This window comes from Xiphophorus maculatus, chromosome 6, assembly GCF_002775205.1.
Source record: "Xiphophorus maculatus strain JP 163 A chromosome 6, X_maculatus-5.0-male, whole genome shotgun sequence".
Lineage (NCBI taxonomy): Eukaryota > Metazoa > Chordata > Actinopteri > Cyprinodontiformes > Poeciliidae > Xiphophorus > Xiphophorus maculatus.
The window spans coordinates 6,675,271-6,696,489 of NC_036448.1; the positions used below are offsets into that span (position 1 = coordinate 6,675,271).

The 21,219-nt window shown below is 41.9% G+C and overlaps 1 protein-coding gene across 1 annotated transcript in view; it reads right to left on the bottom strand.

Moving 5' to 3' along the window:
* LOC102236417 (collagen alpha-1(XVIII) chain-like) overlaps positions 1 to 21,219 on the bottom strand; it is an 83,977-nt gene extending 62,758 nt beyond the window's left edge. The window contains exons 1-2 of the mRNA XM_023335942.1: positions 21,106 to 21,219; positions 20,776 to 20,840 (exon numbers count right to left, since the gene is read on the bottom strand). Of these exons, the coding sequence (XP_023191710.1) occupies positions 20,776 to 20,840; positions 21,106 to 21,116 (76 nt within the window). The 5' untranslated portion in view covers positions 21,117 to 21,219. The remainder of the gene's footprint in view (positions 1 to 20,775; positions 20,841 to 21,105) is intronic.

Consider the following 21,219-nt stretch of genomic DNA (forward strand, 5'->3'; position numbering starts at 1 on the left):
GAGGCGGAAACGGCGCCCAACTGCGGACGAACGGCAGCAGGTATCCCAGCAGGTTCTGGTGCTACTCAGACAATGGGACAAGCTAGTGGAGGAGGATGGCGTTTTGTACCGGCAAGTGTTCAAACCTGCTGGTGGTGAGTTAATTTTACAGTTGGTGTTGCCAACAATTTTGAGGGAGGAAACATTAAAACAAGTTCACCAGGAGCATGGCCACCAAGGGGTGGAGCGAACATTAGAACTCCTACGCCAACGCTGTTACTGGCCAGGTATGGCCGCAGAAGTGGCACATTGGTGTCGGACCTGTGAAAGATGCCAGGTAGCAAAACAGTCTCAGCCACAAGCCCGTACATTTATGGGACATTTGTTAGCCTCACAACCTAATGAAGTTTTAGCTATTGATTTCACAGTGTTGGAACCTACAAGCAAGGGACTTGAGAATGTGCTGGTCATGACTGATGTGTTTAGTAAATACACCCTTGCTTTTCCCACCCGAGACCAGCGTGCTTCAACTGCTGCCCAGGTCTTGGTGAGGGAGTGGTTTTTCAACTTTGGCATACCTGTCCGAATACATTCGGATCAGGGTCGTAGTTTTGAAAGTCTGCTCATTCAACAGTTGTGCCAGTTGTATGGCATTGAAAAATCACGCACCACACCATATCACCCAGCCGGTAATGGTCAGTGTGAACGGTTTAACCGTACCCTTCATGACCTGCTGCGAACATTGCCTCCCTCTCGTAAAAGAGACTGGAGCTCATGTTTGCCACATGTTCTGTATGCTTACAACACCACACCCCATCGGGCAACCGGTGAATCACCCTTTTTCTTGATGTTTGGACAGGAACCTCGGCTGCCGGTTGACTTCCTTTTAGGACGAGTTCAGGAACCTGTGGCTGGAAGTGTCCATGATTGGATTCAGGAGCATCAGGCCCGCCTTCAGGTAGCGTTTCGGGGTGCTCGTGACAGGTTGAGGGTGGCAGCGGACCGCCGCAAGAGTCACCATGACCAACGAGTTCAACATGCTCCCCTGAAGGTTGGTCAGCTAGTGTGGCTAAGGGACTTCACCCCACGAGGACGTCATAAGATTCATGACCTATATGGCTCAGTAAAGTATAAAGTCCTCAGAGAGCCCAGTGAAGGAGGTTCAGTGTATACTATAGCACCTGTAACTGATCTAGCTAAAACCAGAAATGTTAATCGCATACTGTTAAAGGCGGTGGTAGAGTCTGGAGAAGGTGCCATTGGTCCCAGCCCACCACTTGGTGATCATCAATTTGAAGATGAGAGGTCAGGTGATGAGGATATGTATGTTTTGGTGAGTAGTAATCCTCCCGCTCCAATAGTGGTGCAGACTAACCAACCTTTTCAGTCAGGGGATCCACAACCTCAGTCGCCATGTCCATCGGGCATTGCTACTCATGGGGGAGTAGCATCTTCCGGCCCTTCACCTGGTCCTTCTAGGGCTCAAAGTGAACCAGTTTTGCGGCAGTCAGCAAGGACAACTGCAGGCCAGCATTCTAATGTTAACCACCTCCCCAGACCAGCAGGTGAAGCTCCACAGGCTGTAAACTCTCCTGATCCTACAGCCAACTCTATTTTTGTCCTATTTAGACCATGGAATTGAGTCGTCGGGGCGACGACACAAAAAGGGGGGGTAGAATGTGGCAGGAAGAGGTGGAGGCTGCACCTGCTGGCAGGGTGATTGCAAGCGGGCCAATAGCGCCAGAGGGCGCTCAGTATAAAAGTAGAGGTGAGCTCCAGTCTGACGTAGTTTGCTGTTGACACACCACGCTTCCGTGTTGAGCTGTCTGTGCGCTGAGTACAGGTGAGGTTGACTACCTGCGTATTTACAGCTGCTTATACATCGTAGTCATGTAGAGCCTTTTATCAGCAGGAATGGACGGGCGTATTTACCTCCACATTGATTGTGGGTGAGGTGGTTCCTGCAAAAACAGTGCCAACATTTGAGCGTTCCCATTTGGGTGCAAGTGTGGAGAGCTTGCTAATTGGAATCTCGACTGTCACACAACGCTGATGCTTTGCCTGCACCAAGTCACTGCTTACTTAGCGGTTGCGAGAGAGAGACCGGCTGCCTGGGACACGCCCCCCACCCCCTCTTCCGAAATCGAAACAAGGAGCGGCTGATCGCATTCATTTCGGATTGGATCGGACTGGGTTGCTCATTTTGCTGTGCCGTCGAGCATAGGGATTTTATGGGTTTATTTTGACATTTTTTATTTCTTTTATTGCCTGTATTTTTAACAAATTGTCTTTTCTTATTTTTATTTTCTAGACTACCGGTGGTGTGCTCGGGCCCTGGATGCGGCGTCCCTTTTTGGTGTGACTGTAGTGATCAGTACCAATAGGTGGAGGGAATTACAAGGAGTGAGTGACTTCACGGGTGTCTGTTTTGATTTCTTTGCTTTGGAGCCTACCATCCAGGACCTAGCTGTATCCACCGGTAAGCCTATTCGGATTTGTTTTGTGAATTTTCTTTTTTGTTCAGATACAGGTCTTTTTTTACTCTGTCATAATAAATTATTATTGTCTTGAGGCCTGTCTCGCTTTTTTGCAAAACCGGACCTGTGTCCCTTTAATAATTCCTGGGTGAAAATCCCGGGTGGCGTTGTTGGTAACAAACGACATTGTATTGTCCAAATCACGGAACGCCACACTCATAATAATAATAATAATGTTTTTTAAAAACAAATAGCGTCAAGTACACCTCGCTGCTGCAAACAGAAAGGGGCGGGGACGGACCACTGTCAGACTCATACCTTATTTGGAAACGGGACCATTGCACACCGGAAGTGAAGGGGGCGCTATTTCCTATATGATCTGCAGCCTCCCGTTTTTATTTTCTTTTTAAATCTGCGATATATTTTCACCTTTACGAAGGATTTTCACTCTCAGAATGTATTTGAACTTCTCTCTTTTATTTACTTCTGCGCAGCTCACAGTTTTTAACAAATTGTGTAGCTTTCGGTGTATTTCTAAATCTGCTCCTTAGTCGCATCTTTTCGGGCCTGCTACTGCCTCTAGTGGCGAGGGGGTGGCAACACATCTAATCTAATTACGTTACCAAATCCTCCTTCATCGGGGCATGCGGGGCAGGTGTGAAATAATTAGAAATAAATGCTGTAGATGTATAACATTGTGTGCAAGGAATCCATATGGAGGCCAACTTTTAATATTATTGAAATAAATTAGCTTTTTGATTTACTCATTCGAGATGTGGACATTTACAGTTATTTAAATCAAGTTCTGAATAACTTTTTTTTTATATAGAACAAATCTGAATGTGTTTTATTTTGCCGGTAATTATGATATCCTTCTGGTTTGATGCACCAGTTAGTACTGCACTTTGCTTTTACTTTTTATGTGTATTCTGTCTGTTACAAGTAACTTTTACACACAACAGAGGAGATTGTTTTAAGTTAATAATTCCTTAGCATTGATTTTAAAGAAGTATTAGTTCAACTGGCAGATTATTTCACTTATGGGGAAAATATCTTGTTAAAAGTATAATCTGTCAGTGGAAGTAGTACTTTTTTTAAAATTAATATTAAGGAATCATTTACTTTAAAAAGCTCCTATCTTGCTGAAAAGTTACTTGTAAGTTAGTTTTGTCTTACTTCATGTACTAAAAAACTAGACCAAAACTACTTGGTCAGAGTTTGTGTTTTCGCAGTGCATTCATTACATGTTAACAGATCAAGAAAAAAAAAAAAAAAAAAGCAATTGGCTGAGTTTTATTTTGGAATATCAGAATGCCACACTTTTCAAACAATTATAATGAAAAACTGTTCAAAAATTCTTTCTGCTTAAACTTTGCAAATATATTAATTAAAATTCAAACAAAATACGCTGAAGTTTGTGTTTATAAGGCAACAAAAAGTTAAAAAAAACAACATTTAAAATCAGTGTAAAAGCTGTGGCGTCTCTCAGCTGCTCCTCTGTGAGGGGCAGCCAGTAAATGCAGGGAACAGTTTTAGTGTTGCCAAACAAATCGTCCAGCAGCCTTGCAGAAGAATCCTCGGCTATTTTGAGAGGAAAAACAAAACAAAACAGAAAAAAAAGACAGAAGTTCAACAAGAATTTATCATCAATCACACCGTATCCAGGTAAAAGGATCTAACATGAGCCGTGGTTCTGACCACCTGTGCTGCCTCGTCGTTTCCTACCGCAGCAGGGATAAATAGCTCAGTCGGTGTAAGATGTTTACAAAACGAAAACTATAGCAGGCTGTGTTAATGTTAAATATGATAATTTCTGATCACTCATTTCTTTATGTGACGAGACTGAAGTGGAAGCTTAGAAGTTGTGCTTAGCATAGCATCGGAACAATTTACACGACAAAAACACAAAAATATCACTTCATCAGAATATCCTACCCGTTTAAAATGAAAAGCTATCGCAGATGTTTGCACTAATCCTTTTATGAGAATTAAATATTCAAGAAAGAATTTGATGTAAATTGTACATTTTGTGATTCATATCCTTAAACTGCTGTCCACTTGTTTTGGCGCTGTAACTTTGTTGATGCTTTTTGGCAGAATCTGTGTGACTTTATCCACAACAACATAGAAGCACAATTTATTCTGTTATGGGAAGATTTCTTACTTGGCCTCACTAAAATCATGCTTATCAATTCTGAGTTTCTCATAAATCCTTTATTGCCACCAGCTAAATATCATATTCATTGTTCCAGGTAGAGAAAGCCATGCCTTGCTGCATTTTACAATGAAGTTAAGTTTTATATCCCGACTATGAAAGACTCTGACAAAAAATAGCTATTAAAACAATTTAAATCTGTACTGCTTTGAGTTGGGAACCGAAGCCCCTTAGCTTTTTCTTGAATATGTTTATCTGTATTTGATTTTCTTGAGGCATAACAAATGTTTCACTCTGTTGTTTTACAGTGTATCTGAGAATAAAGTTTAAAAAAAAACATCCCCCCTCCCCCCCCTCTCCCCCCGCCCACGCAACAGACTTCTTGTGGCTTTGATGTGAAGCAGTGATGTCACTCATCCTGTCTGTGACATCACTGGTCACTGTCTCTGTATTCCCAGATTCCACAGAAAAATTCATTTGCGGTTTTAGGTTCGACACGACGAGACAAGTATCATGGCAGAGAAGGATTATTTTTTGGCAAAAGTAAAAACTACTTCACTGGGAGGAAACGTTTTCCTGGTGGAAAGAACAAACATTTTGGAGAGGAGCTGCGAGAAATACGAGCGCGAAAACAAGGAGCTCAAAGAAATGGTGGCAATGTTGAGTAAAAAAATCGGGTGTCTCCATCGTAGCCAGAGCAAGAGCGACGTTAGAAATTGTCAAAGAGTGAACGAGATGCTACGAAGTCGCAATGAACATTATGAGCAAAAAATCAGACGACTCGATTTAGATTTGGACGAAGCTAGGACTACGACACAGCGATTACAATCTGACTACGACTCCATGGCGAGAATCAATGTGCTCCAGGAACGGACAAACAAAACTATAAAAGAAAACGCACGGGATTCTCTGAGGAAGATGACAGAAAAGACTGAATTACTGGAAGCGGAAAATGACCAACTAAAGAAAGAGATTGTTGATTTGAAAATGAAGCTGGACAGAGTCAAATCCAGGATGGAAAAAAAATCAGAGGATGAGATCTTGGTGCTGGAAGAAACGCCAAAGACCACTATATTTCACAGAATCGGGCACACTTTTCTGGACATGTACGAGTCGGGAACGATAGGAAATTGGTTGTCATCATGGTTCTTTTAATTTCTAAAGTCTTCTGTGTCCGTTCCAGGAGCACATTGGTTCTCACCATGGCCTGATTCTACCCCGGAAAAGGGTAGAGTGCCTTCTCCGGGTCGGGGGGGGGGGGGGGGGGGTGTCCTGCCCCAAGAGGAGGAGTTCAAGTATCTCGGGATCTTGTTCACGAATGGGGGAAGAAGCGAGCGGGAGATCGACAGGCGGATTGGCGCAGCGTCTGCCATTAAGCGGGTGCTGTACCGGTCCGTCGTGGTGAAGAGAGAGCTGAGCCAAAAAGCGAAGCTCTCGATTTACCGGTTGATCTACGTTCCCACCCTCATCTACGGTCATGAGCTTTGGGTCATGACCGAAAGAACGAGATCGTGGATACAAGCGGCCGAAATGGGTTTTCTCCGTAGGGTGGCTGGGCTCTCCCTTAGAGATAGGGTGAGAAGCTCAGTCATCCGGGAGGGACTCAGAGTAGAGCCGCTGCTGCTTCACGTCGAGAGGAGCCAGTTGAGGGGCATCTGGTCAGGATGCCTCCTGGACGCCTCCCTGGTGAGGTGGCTCGGGTACGTCCCACCGGGAGGCGACCCCAGGGAAGACCCAGGACACTCTGGAGGGACTATGTCTATATGAGGGGCTATAAACAATGACTATGGCCTGGGAACGCCTCGGGATTCCCCCGAAGGAGCTGGAACAAGTGGCTGGGGAGAGGGAAGTCTGGGCCTCCCTTCTGAAGCTGCTACCCCCGCGACCCGATCCCGGATAAGCAGAAGAAGATGGATGGATGGATTTGCAGTGAGTAGCTTTGTCCCATGTTTATTAAGATTGCGTCCGCCTCTTCCAAAAAAGGTGAAAGCGCTGCCAATAGATCTAGAGGTTATTGATGAAGGTCACTGAGCTGGCAGAGCAGGTTTTAATCAGCCATTTGTTTATCATGCCCAGCCTGGAGTGTTTTTTGTCTGATGGAATTGGACCACTGAGAAATAACTTCATTTTTAACTTTCCCATAGTGTTCAGAAGAATATTAAAGTCCTTTTTCAGAAGTTTCTGCCTTGCCAGATTGTTGGCTCCAACATGCACAACTAAAGTAACATAAATATTTGGCCGATCAGCGGTTAGAGAGAGAACTTTACGAGTTAAATCAGATACAGTGTCACCAGGAGAAGAAATCACTCTCATTTTCTTGTGATTGCAAACGTGACTGATTCCATTTACTGCCTCATCTCCAACAATAAGCACTTTTGGGATACCTTTTGTTTAGCTGGTGGTTTACCTGCTTTGTCCTTTGGGTTTGGGGGGTGGATGTGTTGGTCTTGCCTCATTGTTGATGTTTGAAGGCGAGGTTTCACTCAGAGGCTCAGGCTGGAGTGCAGAAAATCTGTTTTTCAGTGGGATTCCCACAGAGTCAGAATGTCTTGAGGCCCGGGCTGGTCGCTCTGTCCTTGGGAGCGGGGTCGGTAGAACCGATTTGGTTGCAGCTGCTTGTTTGTTTTCTTTTGGTTTAGCAGGTGTTGAGGTTGAAGGTGGGTTTCGGCTCAGAGCCGGCCACGCTGATTCGTCCAGGTGAGGGATTTCTCCCTGTTAGTTGTCTCCACGGATCTGCAGTGTGAGACTTTTGCTTCGGCTTGGCACCCAGAGCGTTCCAGGGTGAGCTGCTTGATGCGAGGCGTACGGCCTCTCCGTTGATTTGAGGAAGAGTTGTCTGATTTCCACAGGTAGCGTTGATCTCAAAGTTCACCTCCAGCTGTTTGATTTTCATTTCTATAGACTGAAGTCGTTGTATAATACTGCTAATGTCCCTTGGGGTTAGCTGGAGGCATTTTGCCCTGGTTCAACTTGGAGATGAAGAAAAGTAAGGTAAAAAAATAAAAGTAAATGTAAGAAAATCCCCCAGTCCTTAGGTTTGAAGTAATCCAGTTATCATGTCGATAATGTAAATATAACTATAAAAACTGTCACTTTAAAATGTAACTCACAGGCAAAGTTATCAGTAAAGACGAGAGAGAGCAGGATAAGCTGTTCCTCCTTCAGCTACCACAGCACAATATGTCAAAATTTAATCGATAGAGTGATTTATGACCTTAATAATTAATTGCTTTTAATTTCTGGTGACTGAATGCCTCCCTCTCTCCCCCTCCTTAAAAAATAATCATTCTTTTGACATCTGTTAATCCCATCTTTGTGACACTTTTTCATAAACTCCTTCTCACCTCTATGATTTTTTAAAAAGAATACAATTAAGTATGAAAAACAATAAGTGTTACACTTAATCAGTAATAATATATAGTATATATTATACCTAGAGAAATGTAAATAGATTTGGAGTGTTGTAATACCTCTAGTTTTAAACAGATTGTCTTCCTGATACACAGTGTGAAGGGGAGAGGGGTGACCCCTGCCCTGCTCAGCACACCATCTGTGTGTGTGTGCGTGTGTGTGTGTGTGTGTGTTGGGGGGGGGGGGGGGGGGGGGGGGTCAGTCGTGAGAGGAAAAAAGCCCTTGTCCTTCCGTAAGAGTGAAACATACCTCTAAATCACAAACATCTAAAAAAAAAACCCCTACAGTTTAACTGGTAGCATGACTAGTCAGTGCTGACTACGAGTTTGTGATTTCCTTCATCCATTCAAAAAACTAAATCTGTAAGAACTAAACTCTTACATACGTATAAATTGCATATCATATATTTGATATGCAATTCAAATATATGCTGCATATCAAACACAAATTCAATCAGTGAATCTGTGTTTATTTCTTAAATACCTTTTCTCGCTGAGACTTAGTTACATCTTCTATCACTGGAAATTAAAGGCAATTAATTATTAAGGTCATAAATCACTCCATTGATTAAATTTTGACATAAGGGTGACTCTATAGTCTCTGTTGTTCACTTATATATGTTGTTGAAGCCTGATCCTAATGCTGTGAAGCATTATATTTAGTATCTGGGTTAAGGTGTAGATTAAGTTTAGACTGAGGTTAGGAGTAGTTTTGTGTTCTGGTAACGTCAAGGTTTGGGGTTGTCTAATGGTGCGTTCACACCAAACGCGTTACGTCAAAAACGTGCCCAAAGCTTCAAGTTCAACGCGTGTCCACTTTGCTGCGTTCACACCAAACTCGTTTTAAGCGTCAGGCGCGTCTGGTTTACAGTCAAAGTCTATGTGGAGGCTCGACGAAGGCCGTTGTGCGTTTTGAATCGTTTGAGGCGTCAGGAGCGTCCAACGGAAAACGACGGCTAGAGCTGACGTGCCCTCGACGCGCCTCCACAGTCTTTTAATGTACACCAGACGCACCAAATGCTAGTTGTCAAGCATTTGGCATCAAGCGTCTGCATTCAAAGTGCACAGGCGTCGACCTTGAAGCATCGGAGGCGTTTTTGATGCAAGTAACGTGTTTGGTGTGAACGAACCATTATGGTGCGTTTACCACGAGGCAATAAACCACTTTAAATATACAAGATTACAGTCCTGTTCCCACTAAGTTACTGGTATGATTTTCATATCTGTATTGACACATTTTGAGCTGAAAAACAGGGCTTGCAAATATCGGCAGGCTAATAATTTGCTGTACCAAAATAAGCATCCCTGCTAACTCAGACACATAGTAAGGCTTTCTGCATAATCACACCTATTATACAAACTACTGGTATGAGTTTCATATCAATAAGATTATATTTGTGGGAAGTAGACAGGCCATGTATATATCGGCAAGCTAATAATTAGCTTTGCCAAAAAATGCATCCCCCTCTTATCTTGAAGAAATAAAGAGTTAAGATTGAAATAACCTTTTCTGCATAATCACACTTGTTCTATGAGCTGCTGGTATGAGTTTCATATCAATAGGACAATATTTGGGGAAAATATATAGGGCAAGCAGATGTTGGCAGGCAAATAATTTGCTTTCCCAGAAAATGCATCCCCCTCCAAACTTGAAGAAATAAGAAGTTAAGTGGGATTTCACCTTTTCTACATAATCACACTTGTTCTCTAAACTACTGATATGAGTTTCATATCAATAGGACAATAGACAGGAGATGCAGATATTGTCAGACTCAGATATTAAAATGAATCTTCTCCTATATTAATAGACTGGACAGTTAAGGGCGATATCAAATGTCCTACATAATGGACCTCTGTTTTCTCATGCTTTAAGTCAGGGGTGTCAAACTCACTTTTTTTAGGGGCCACATACAGCTTAGTCTGATCTCAAGGGGGCCACACTAGTAAACTCATTGCAAGATTAAATAGAACTAAAACAAAAGTGGGAGAGAAAAATAAACAGAGTAAGGTTCAAATATTGAATGTTGATGTTTTGTTAATGTCATTATTTGAAATATTTTGTTAAATAATGACTATGTTTAACTACTAGCTGACAAAAATCATTTTAATGTTCTTTGTTTGTTCCGTATTTAGAACAGGCCTTGGATAAGGGGTTACTGTTACACTAATGATTCAATTTATATCATTTCAGACACATAGTCATTTTTGGCAAAGGTCAGAAAGAAAGGACATTAATTTACGCTATTTGCTCATAATAATAATAATGTTTTTTAAAAACAAATAGCTTTCAATATTTCCAGAAATAAGACAGTGCAGCACCCAAAAACTCCGTAAGGGTCCGGTGAGGACCGCGATGCTTGTTTTGAAAATTTGACAGAAATTCTCTGAGCAGTTTAGCAAAAACATATTCGTATTCCTGGATCCGTCGTTTTATAGGGAACTTTTTAGTTTATTTCACAGCCTTGTTTTTTTTTGTTGAGGCGGAATGGAAAGAGTAGCGAAGGCAAAAAGTACAGGAAGGATTAGAGAAAGGGTTAAAAAAAAAAAGACACACAGGAAATGGTGAGAATAAAAAAAGTGAAGGTCACAAAAGGTTATCAGAAGAAGAGTGTCACCCCAGGGTGGGATTAACTCAAACCCCTGATCTGCCCACCCACACATAACTGATCCAGCAGCTGTTGACAGAAGTCTAGAGTAATTTCTTGGTTGTCTACTTTTTACTTTTACTTGCGCAATAATATGTTGAAGTAATGCTACTTTTACTTGAGTACAATTCTCGGCTACTCTACCCACCTCTGAAAATGACGACATGACTTTGGCCTGCAAAGACTGTCGTCGTCAAGACGATAACAAGCCACTGAGCTAATCCAACGCATGAACTTCTGACTTTGGCACACACACAGTCGCCATACAGACACAGTTGCACTCAGTGGCTCGCTGTAAGGCCCGCTGCTTAATGCTAATGGGTGAGTGCACTGTTTGGGGTCAGCGGGAGGTCAGGAGTGGACGTCCGCCGAGAGATATTTTCCATTAGGTCAAGTGTCGGAGTTTGTTGCTTCATCGGTTGCCTCCGGCCTCGCCATCCAAACTTCCCTCCTCCTCTCGCCGTTGAATTCTTGTCGCTTTACTTCCTTAAAAGTTTTCACGCGCTGCTCCTGTGCAGGTGGAAAAGGTCGGGAACTGTTTCAAGTCTAGACAATATGGATTTTAAGAGCATTTAAATCTAGAAAGTGATCAGCAGTTTTCGATTTTATTTCCTGCTTCAGTGGGTAAATGTGTTCTTCCTTTCTCATGTCAATCTTTTGCTTCTCCTCTACTTCCTTCCACACTTCCTCATTCAGTCTCTCCTTTTTGTTCTTCTATTCCTTTCCCCCTTAAGGATTTGGGAAACATTTATACTTCCTTTCCTTCTTCCATTATTGGATTCTTGCTTCCTTTCCTTCTATGTGTACTTCTGTCCTTTCTTCCCTAGAGTCCTTTCTTCTTCACCCCTCCTGGTCTTTGTTTCTCTTCCTCTATTTGTTGATCCTTCACTTCTTTGTGTTTCTTTTGCCTTATTTCTGTCCTTTCTACCTTTACTGTTACGTTTCTTCGTTCATTCGCTCCTTTATTTTCTTCCTTCCTGTATTTCCTCCTTGCTTCCTTTTTTCTTTGTGACATTGTCTTTCTTTCCTTCGTTGTGTTTGCCATTTATTTGATGTGTCCTTCTTCCTTTTTTTCCTTCATCATATCCTTTATTCCTCCTTTCCTTGTCATGTGTCCCTTGTTCCCTTCCTCCTTTCCTTCTGTCAGTGGTTTTTACAAATCCTGCCTACATGTATATCTGCCATAAAATACTGCTATAGTTGTGAATACTATATTTTAATTTGACTATAACAGACTAAGAACTCTTAATGTTAAGATTTGAAAAGTATGTACAGATACAATCACCCAAGCAAAATGCAACCACTTTCAATGTAGTTTTACTACTTCTCACCTGCAAATGAACAACAGTTCCTGTTAATCCTATAAATCTCTTTGACATGCAATAATCTAAAGACGTGCAATCATTTAAAGTGGCTTTAAACTCAGCTGTAAACTAATTCATTTGGACTGATTCACGTTTTTCCCCTTCACACATTAGGCGCTGGATTCTTACACCGCAGCTCTCTGCGTGTGTTTGTGCGCCTGGTGATGTTTGGTCAGCTGTAAATGTTGTTCAGCCTCCTCTCCTCCTCCGACACGAATCGCAATGAAGTCGTCGAAAGCTTCGTTCGGGTCACGCAGAACACATATCCTAACCACGGCCGTGAAACCGCGTGGGAATCCCACGAGGAAGAAAAAAGCAATAGACACAAACGTTTGTGCCAATTCCCCGTTTCTCCTCGTCGGCGCTCCGTTTTGTAATTTTCGTGTCGCAGTCTCGGAACAGGAAGTGGGTGAGTGGGGGGGCAATGAAAGGCAACCTTTGCAGAAATGTGGCAGGAAAGTATTAGCTCATGCTTTGTTCCACGGAGACCGTCTATTGACCGCAACAGGAACGAAAACCACAAAATGCCGCATTATTAATGTGGAAGGAGCCGCAAGTGGAGTGTTGCACTTCCTGTCTGCGCACTGACGTCACGCACAGGTGACTGAACACGGAGTAAATCAGCACAGGGTCTGTTTATATACAGAGAAAGACGCAAGTATCCCTGTTGGCTAAACACGCTGCATTCCTGTAGCTCAGTGTTGAGTTTTATGAAAGCTCAGTTTATAACACTGCAGTTAAATGTTATGGATGCAGAATTTACAGTGTTTATGACCGGAAAGAGGGCGACACACACTTGATAGAAAACACAACACTGTAACTACAAAGTATCGTTAACTACATAAAAAAAAAAAAAGAAATATGAGCTGTTCAGTGCTGGGGATTATTCCCAAATTTATTCCACAGGACTTTATCTGACCTGTCTGTCTTCATGATGAGGTTTGTTCTTTAAAACCTTGAGGTGTTCACACAAACAGCAGCATTTATGCTGAGATTTAATTTTAAAAAAAAAAATAAATAAATATATATATATATATATATATATATATATATATATATATATATATATATATATATATATATATAAACATGATACTCCTGAAAGTAACGCCACATCATATTTAGGATTATCCGGTTGGTATTGGTGGAACTCATATCTGCAGCAGAATGTTCTGGTTTCATTTTTAGAAAGCCATTTAATATTTTTCCTCACCTCCTAGTCCATGTGTGTGTGCGCGTTTCACTTTGTGTAAAATAAAACTGACTGACTGTCACAGCAGAGCTTTTTCCAAAACAACGTAAATATTTCTTTTTAAAATTACTAACAGGAATATGAATCAAATTTTGACTTTAATTTTAAATTCCCTGAACATTCAGTGGATTAAAACGTGACGCTCTCTCATCTCGCTTTGCACGCTCTGACGCTCGGAAGCAGCAAACGCTCACCCAAACATAAACAGGTTCTCTGAAGTGTTTTTCTCGTGAACTTCCTTTTGCCGCAAGTGAAAAAGTTTCGAGTCAGTTTTTACTCAGGAAAACTTCCTTCCTTCTGTAGTGAATTGCTGTTTTGCTCTTTATGGTGAGTCCGAGAACGCCTGGTGGAGTGCTGGTGTGACTTTACAAGAAATGGTGTCAAACACATTTGTATAATTCTTATTTAAAAATTAAATTAAATAAAGTCGCTCTGCATTCTCATCTTCTCCAGCTATATTCTTTGAATCTCAATCAAATTATGCACTTGTACCACTCAAAATTTCCAGTTCTCTGAAAAGACACTTGGTGAAATCTGGGCAGATTAGAATAAAACGGAGCAGGATATTTTCATTTGCCATCATCACGTTTTCTTGAGCCGGAAAAGGGTAGAGTGCTTGGCTCACCTGCCCCAAGTGGAGGAGTTCAAGTATCTCGGGATCTTGTTCAAGAATGAGGGAAGAAGGGAGCCGGAGATCGACAGGCGGATTGGTGAAGCGTCTGTAGTGAAGCGGGTGCTGTACCAGTCTGTCGTGGTGAAGAGAGAGCTGAGCCAAAAAGCAAAGCTCTCGATTTATCTACGTTCCCACCCTCATCTATGGTCATGAGCTTTGGGTCATGACCGAAAGAACGAGATCGTGGATACAAGCGGCCGAAATGGGTTTTCTCCGTAGGGTAGCTGGGCTCTCCCTTAGAGATAGGGTGAGAAGCTCAGTCATCCAGGAGAGACTCAGAGTAGAGCTGCTGCTCCTTCACGTCGAGAGGAGCCAGTTGAGGGGCATCTGGTCAGGATGCCTCCTGGACGCCTCCCTGGTGAGGTGTTCATGTCCCACCGGGAGGAGACCCCAGGGAAGACCCAGGACACGCTGGAGGGACTATGTCTATATGAGGGGCTATAAACAATGACTATGGCCTGGGAACGCCTCGGGATTCCCCCGGAGGAGCTGGAACAAGTGGCTGGGGAGAGGGAAGTCTGGGCCTCCCTTCTGAAGCTGCTACCCTCATGACCCGACCTCGGATAAAGCGGATGGATGGATGGATGGATCATCATGTTGTACAAAGAACTGAAAGGTAGGTTGTTCAAAACTTCAGTCAGTAAAGAATTTCCTCTCACGGTTTGATTAAGTCTGGCATAATTCAGATTTGCTGGTGAGCTTTGGATCGCTGTGCAGCTGCGTCACCCAAACACACTCGCAGTTTAAAAACCCAGAACGTTCTCTTCCAGGACCGTTTCATGGAGTTAGAGTAATGAGAGCAAATTGCAATTCTACCGTCATGTCTGGCTGTTGGTGTGACGTTCTCTTTCTCAAATGCTGTGTTAGTTTTACGCCTGATGCAATGGGGTGCACAACTTCCAAAAAGTTAAGACCATTGTTTCTCCAGTCGAAAGAAGAACCAAACTTTTTGTGCATCATCAAGAGTTTTATGTGAGCTGTGTCTCTGTATTGTTTTTCCACTGGCTTTGGACGTTTCATAGACGCCATGTTTGCCTAAACATGTTTAATGATGAGCTGAACAAAACTGAGTCAGGGGAGGCCTGCGGTGCTTTAGATGTTTTTTGTAGGGCTTGTTTTTGGTGACCTCCTGATTTATCGACGCGTCGTTGGAGTAATTTTGGTAGACCAGCCAATCCTAGGAAGAATCCTCTCTGCTTCCTGTTTTTTTTTGTTTTGTTCTTCATTTGTGGATGACAGCCACTGGATTTCCCTGTGAGCCTTTTCAAACTGTCTTTCTTTCTCGTGATTTTGACATAGTTTATGGTTGATCAGTTGATTCATGATTAACATAGAGCTAGCTTGGCTTGGATAGCTTTTCTACTTTAAATAAATTAAATCACAATTAGAAATGTAGGGTTTTTTCATATTTACTTCACTTATTTTTGTTCAGTATTAACATTTCTTTGATTATCTGAAATATTCATGTGCGACAAACAACTGAAACGAGTGTAAAAATTCCCGTTTTATCGAAATGTAAGAAAAGGGGGGAGGGGAGGGAAACACCTAAGAAACTTGTTTATGTGTTGTTTACACAAGAAAGGTGAATCTCAGATCCCATCACACAAACGGAACAAGCACTATGTCAAACAATTAAAAGAATATTTTAAAGGCTCAAAGTTGCTGTCTTTGCTGAAGCATCGAGAGCAACGAAGGCGTTCCCACTGATGGCGATTCATACACAGCTCTTCAGAAAGGAACCATGGAAACAGCACAGACAAACAAAAACAGACAACCACTGGCATCACCGGTGTTTGCTGTGCTTCAGTGATATTTCAAAGCGGCTGTCTTCATAACGTAATTAGGTCAGCTAGTAAACAATGATGGTTTTCACTGGCATCTTTTTTATTTTCACCCCAGGTACACAGCGGTTTCCCCAGAATGCTGATAGCTGGCGAAGCGGGAGAACTGCACGGTCTCTGCGGGGATCACATCATGGAAAGTATGAAGGAGAGCAGCAACACAAAAAGAGACTTTATTTTCTTCCTTCCAGAGAGAGAGAGAGAGAGAGAGAATGATTTTCCGTTTTCACATCACACTGAGTTATACGTTGTTCCCCCTAAAGCAATGACACCTCTTACAGTTGACCCATTGTGTCGAAACGTGTTCGAACCAAAGTGGCTTTGGACGAACGAGCGCGTTCCAGACTGAACGGCATCGCAGTGTGGGTGTTCGGCACGCTGAAGACTTTTAGGTGAAGGTTTCTTCCATGTGACTCTGTGAAACAGTCGTCTGCCAGGTTACTCAGTCGTAAAACGCTGAAGGGAGCTTAGAGGGGTTTCTCTTCCTGCGACATCAGAGACCAAACGAGGTCGGCGGAGAGAAGGAAAAAATGTTGCTGCTGCATTGATCCAAATGAACGCTAACAGCAGTGAAATACTTTGCAGTAAAAATAATTGGATTTTTTCCCCTTACTGTACCGGTGCCAAAACAGATGCCTGCTGGGCTCACCTTAGAATCAGTTGCATCGGCTAAACACGAAATCCATTCAGAGCAACTCAACCAACTGTAAATAGAAAGTGAAGGTGCCCACATCCAGACAAAAGGGTTTCCTCTCTGTTCTTCTGAAGACGGAGATCAAGAGTGAAGCCAGACGCGTCGAAAAACCCAAATATCAAAATTCCGCTCTCGGCCCCAAATCGCGGCGCAAGTTTCAGAAGAAACGACATTTACGTACGGATCAGAGAAAATGTAGATCTGTACACAATAAAAAGGACGTTTCCTGGATTGTTTCATTAAAAGCTGCCCAGTCTATGTAATGTGCTTCCATTTTGAAGCATTCACTGCAAAAACACTACATTTTACCAAATAATTTTGGTCAGGGCCGTTTGGATCATCACTCTACTCGGAGTCTGTGTGAACTGGCTTCACTGAGACGAATGATGCAAACTTTGACATGATTAGTTAATAAGGACGATGATGAATAGATAAAGAGAGGAAACTTTTACGTTCTTGGAAAGCTCTGAGCTCATGTATGCCAAGCATCTGTACAATATGCAAAAAGCCAAGCCCCAGCCAGGGATCTACATACTCAAACGATTTCTGCTCTTTCTACCAAGAAGAGATAAATAACATCCAGAGTTACAATAAAAACCCTTGATGGTTAAAGAAACGGTGCAAACAAGGCACTTTGTGTTCATCCATTTTTTCTTTCTTTTAAAAATCAACTTAAAATGTTTGGGTATTTGATCATTCAAACCATGAAAAAAAAAAAGTTAAAATAAATGATTAATAACACCAAATTGAAATGAAATTCAAGCGGCTGCGTCATGTACTAGCATTCACTAACTTTTGAATGTCAAAACGTAAGAGAAATTTTTATTCTTGAGTTGGATTTAACTCTGCTGAACATTTAAAAGTTGCCAACGTGGTAAAGGAAATCGACAGGGACATGTTCAGTTGCCGTCATTGTACATTTTTAAAACCACCAGACTTTTCGTACGCTGCATGCAAACGATTTCAAGGATTTGACTACGTCTAAACTTCTGGTAACGCATTACTCTCTACCGTTGCAGGAATTGGCTGTCATGAGGTGCGGTGCGAGGCGGTGAGGCAGACGCTGAGGACCCAGGTAGAAAATGAATAAAAGATGATTTAATGATGAATTCAGAAAAAAACAACAATCCAAAGTCCAGGCAGCACAGATAAAGAGCAGAAGGCTAAGGCCCAAAAAACTGGTAGCAACTGGAAACTCAATGGATGACAGTAACCGATGTTAACCAGACAATATGACAAGGACCTGGCAAGGAACAATGAACACAGGTGGGATTAAGTACACAGAGGGTAATCCAGGAACGAGACACAGCTGGGAACAATCAAGGGTAGACAGGACGATACGGAGACTCAACTGACACAGAAACCTAAATAAACACGCAGAAAAACCCAAATCCTTACAATGGCAGAAGCCATGCATATTAAATGAACATTTAGTCGCCTTCACCTCTGTATGGATAAGCAATGCTGTAAAGAACAATACATTTAATCCAATGAATAATTTTGTGAAGCATACAATACTCTTAAGATTATTCTTATGTCAATCATCTCCATCACTCTAATCTTATTTTTTTTTTTTGCCTCCCCATAGATAAACTGAAGTCTTTCATAATGAAAGCATGATATTTGGAACATGGACAGAGAGAATCACAGAGAAACCATTTCAAACGCTAAAATCTAAACTCGTCTTTTGATGACGCGGCATCCGTTGTTTGAGGCTCCAGTGATTTACTTAAGGGAACACTGGTCATTATTATTATGATGATGATGAACCTTCTCTGTGGTTTCAAATGACTTTTCTGGATCAAGCTCATGATTTGCAAGTCACAAGGTAGCCTCTAACAATTACGCCCATGGCAGCGCACACTGTCATGAGTTTCTTTAAGCAGGTTGTCAAGCTCAGGCAATGAAACAAACCTTTTCCTGCCTGCACATGTGAATAAATCTCAAGTACTTAATTGGAATTGTCTTTTTTTCTGAAAAGGTTCAGTTGCTTTCTATGTAAGCCTGTCACAATAACAAATTTTACCGGACGATAAATTGCCCCGAAAGTTATTGCGATAGACGATGATGTTGTTGTTTCGAGATCAAGCGATACAACTGTAATGGCAAAAACGTTTTCTCAAAGATGAATAAACTTTCAATTGTAATGAGCGTCTAACACCGGAAGTGGACGACATTTTAAATATCCCAAATAAATAAAGAAAACAATAAATAAAATTAATAATGAAGTCTTTGTCAAACAAAATTATCCTTCAAAAAAGGGTCTAGTTGAGACCAAAACACCAGACTGAAGAATTTTAGCCTCCGGTATTTGGTAGAAAGAGACAAGAGAAAAATGATTAATCATGCAGATGAAAATGACTGAGCTCATTTTAATTTACCAGTTGATTAATTGATTTATTGTTTATTGTGACAGGCCCGTTTCTACATAAGGAGTCTGGATTGCTATGTCCTGGATGACCGAGAATCTAGGCTGGATATTCATCTGAATCAGTTCGGAGCTATTACCAACATCTAGAAAACTTTCTTCATTCAGCAATTAAAAGGCAATGTTGGCCATGAGTAAATCAACAGATGTTTCTTAGTTGTTGGTGGGAAAAACCAAACCGTTTGCCGTAAAAGTTCTTTAAAGCGAGGATTACGTGAAAACCCACCAGTTGTATTTAAAGCACTGAATGTGTTTGGACAGTCGTCAGAAACAGAGTTATGGCAAACATAAGTTCAATCTTCAATACGCGTCTTCTGCATATTGATCAGTTATGCAACATCTCTTTGGTTCTGAAAATCCAACGTGGAGCACCTGACCCTCTTGTATGATGTGAATGACAAGTGTAATCTGTGGTGTTTGCTGATGGTGTGTTCGTTGATCTTACAGGCTTATAAAGTAAAAATTGACATTATAAAGTTATCAAACTTTACCAGCTCTGCCAGCAATTGTGACTGCAAGCTGCAAGAAAGCCAATGAGAATTGTTTCCTGCTGTGCTCAACAACCACGCTAGCTACTATTTTGCTGATCTTTCAAATACAAACATTATATTACGATGAATTGTTTTTGTCACTTCAAGGCTCCGTTTGAAGTGACACAAACAGCAGCACAGTAAAAAAAGGGGGTAACTCCGAACGCCGTTAGCAATACGAGCCAAACACTTCACCTCCCACCCTGGTGTAGTGTTTGCCTTGTCTGCCACTTCCAGCTACCCCACGGGAAACACACACATGCCCACACACACATGCACACAAATAAGACAAAGGGGATTAGGAAAGCAGGCCCACGGCCAAACAAACAAACTATCACTCTCCCGCGGATCTGTAGAAGAGGAGCAAGAGGAGCAAAGGGGAAGGACCTTCTGGCTCGAGCGCGGACCGGATCTGGAAAGACTGCAGCCTACGCTATACCCATCATTCAGCGCATCCTGGCCTCCAAACAGGTGGGGAGGAATCCCGTCTCACACATTGTTTAATGTAACCCTGTTTTATGGTGCTTTATGAAACACTAAAGCTCAGCATTTCTGGAGGGGCGGTAGGGGGTCACTGAATGATAACTCAACACACAGGGGTGAGTTATATCACTGATATCATTAAGGAAGTGTGAGAAGATTGTTACTCAAGTTCAAGAATCCTGGTACCTTACCCCTGTCAATTTAACAAACAGAACAAAAAACCCTGCTCTTTATCAATCAGTAGATTTTCTGCTGATTTCAGTGGGATTCTTGCTTAGACAGCCTTTGAAAGACACACTTTACGGAGATTAAAAATAACTTTTTACCAACAAGTCATAGTAAAATGTGTTAGTTAGCAACGAGAATAGAGCTAACAAGCTAATAAAGATTTCCATGGATTCTTGGAAAAGAAATTTAAGCCAAATTTTAATCCGTCGCTGTACAACATTTTGTTATACAAGCTTTTTATTTGTTTGTTTTTTCTATTCATTCAATTACAATTTAAAATGAACGTGTCACAATTCAACACAAACAAAAGTTTTGAATGAAAAGGAGTAGTTTGAATAAAAAAAATCTTAGATTTTCTACTTCTTCTCCAAACGTCAACCACCACAATCAACCAAGGATCAATCAGCTTAAATAATCTGTGAACCCTGCTTCTCCTCACACATTTGTTAAAGCTGATATGCCTTCAAAATGGAGAGAGTACTTCCTACATTTTCTGATGTACATCAAATATCATCAGCATAACGAGTACCATTTCACGCACCCACTAACTTTCACTTATGGAACTTGTTGATGTAGAGAGATGATGTAAAGAAAGATGAAGTGGCAGGAAACTCACCCTCCATGAGCTGCTGGGCTGCAACCATCCTGCACAGCAGGGCGAGAAGAAGGGCAGGAGGCCACCTGTGGTGATGCAGCAGACACACACCATGAGGGTTGGGGTTAGACTTTAAGGTAAATTTAAAACACCAAAACCAAACGAAAAGTCCGTATTCTTGATTTGAAGTAGCTTTTCGTGGGCTGCGATCGAAACCGACGCATACAAATCAAAATACACTAATAATCCCAAGTGGGTTCTGAAGTGTAGTTGCCATACAAAAACTTTGTTAAAGTGGTTAAACCGAAGAACTTCACACGCCTTACAATAAAACAAAGGACGTCTTCTTACCCTTGACACATTTTGCAGAGTAAAACACAAAAATGCTGCTTTGGCAGGCAATTCCAGCTACATGTGTGTGATGAAAGTGCGGCAGACTCTGTGCTCCCTCTGTTCGCCCTCACC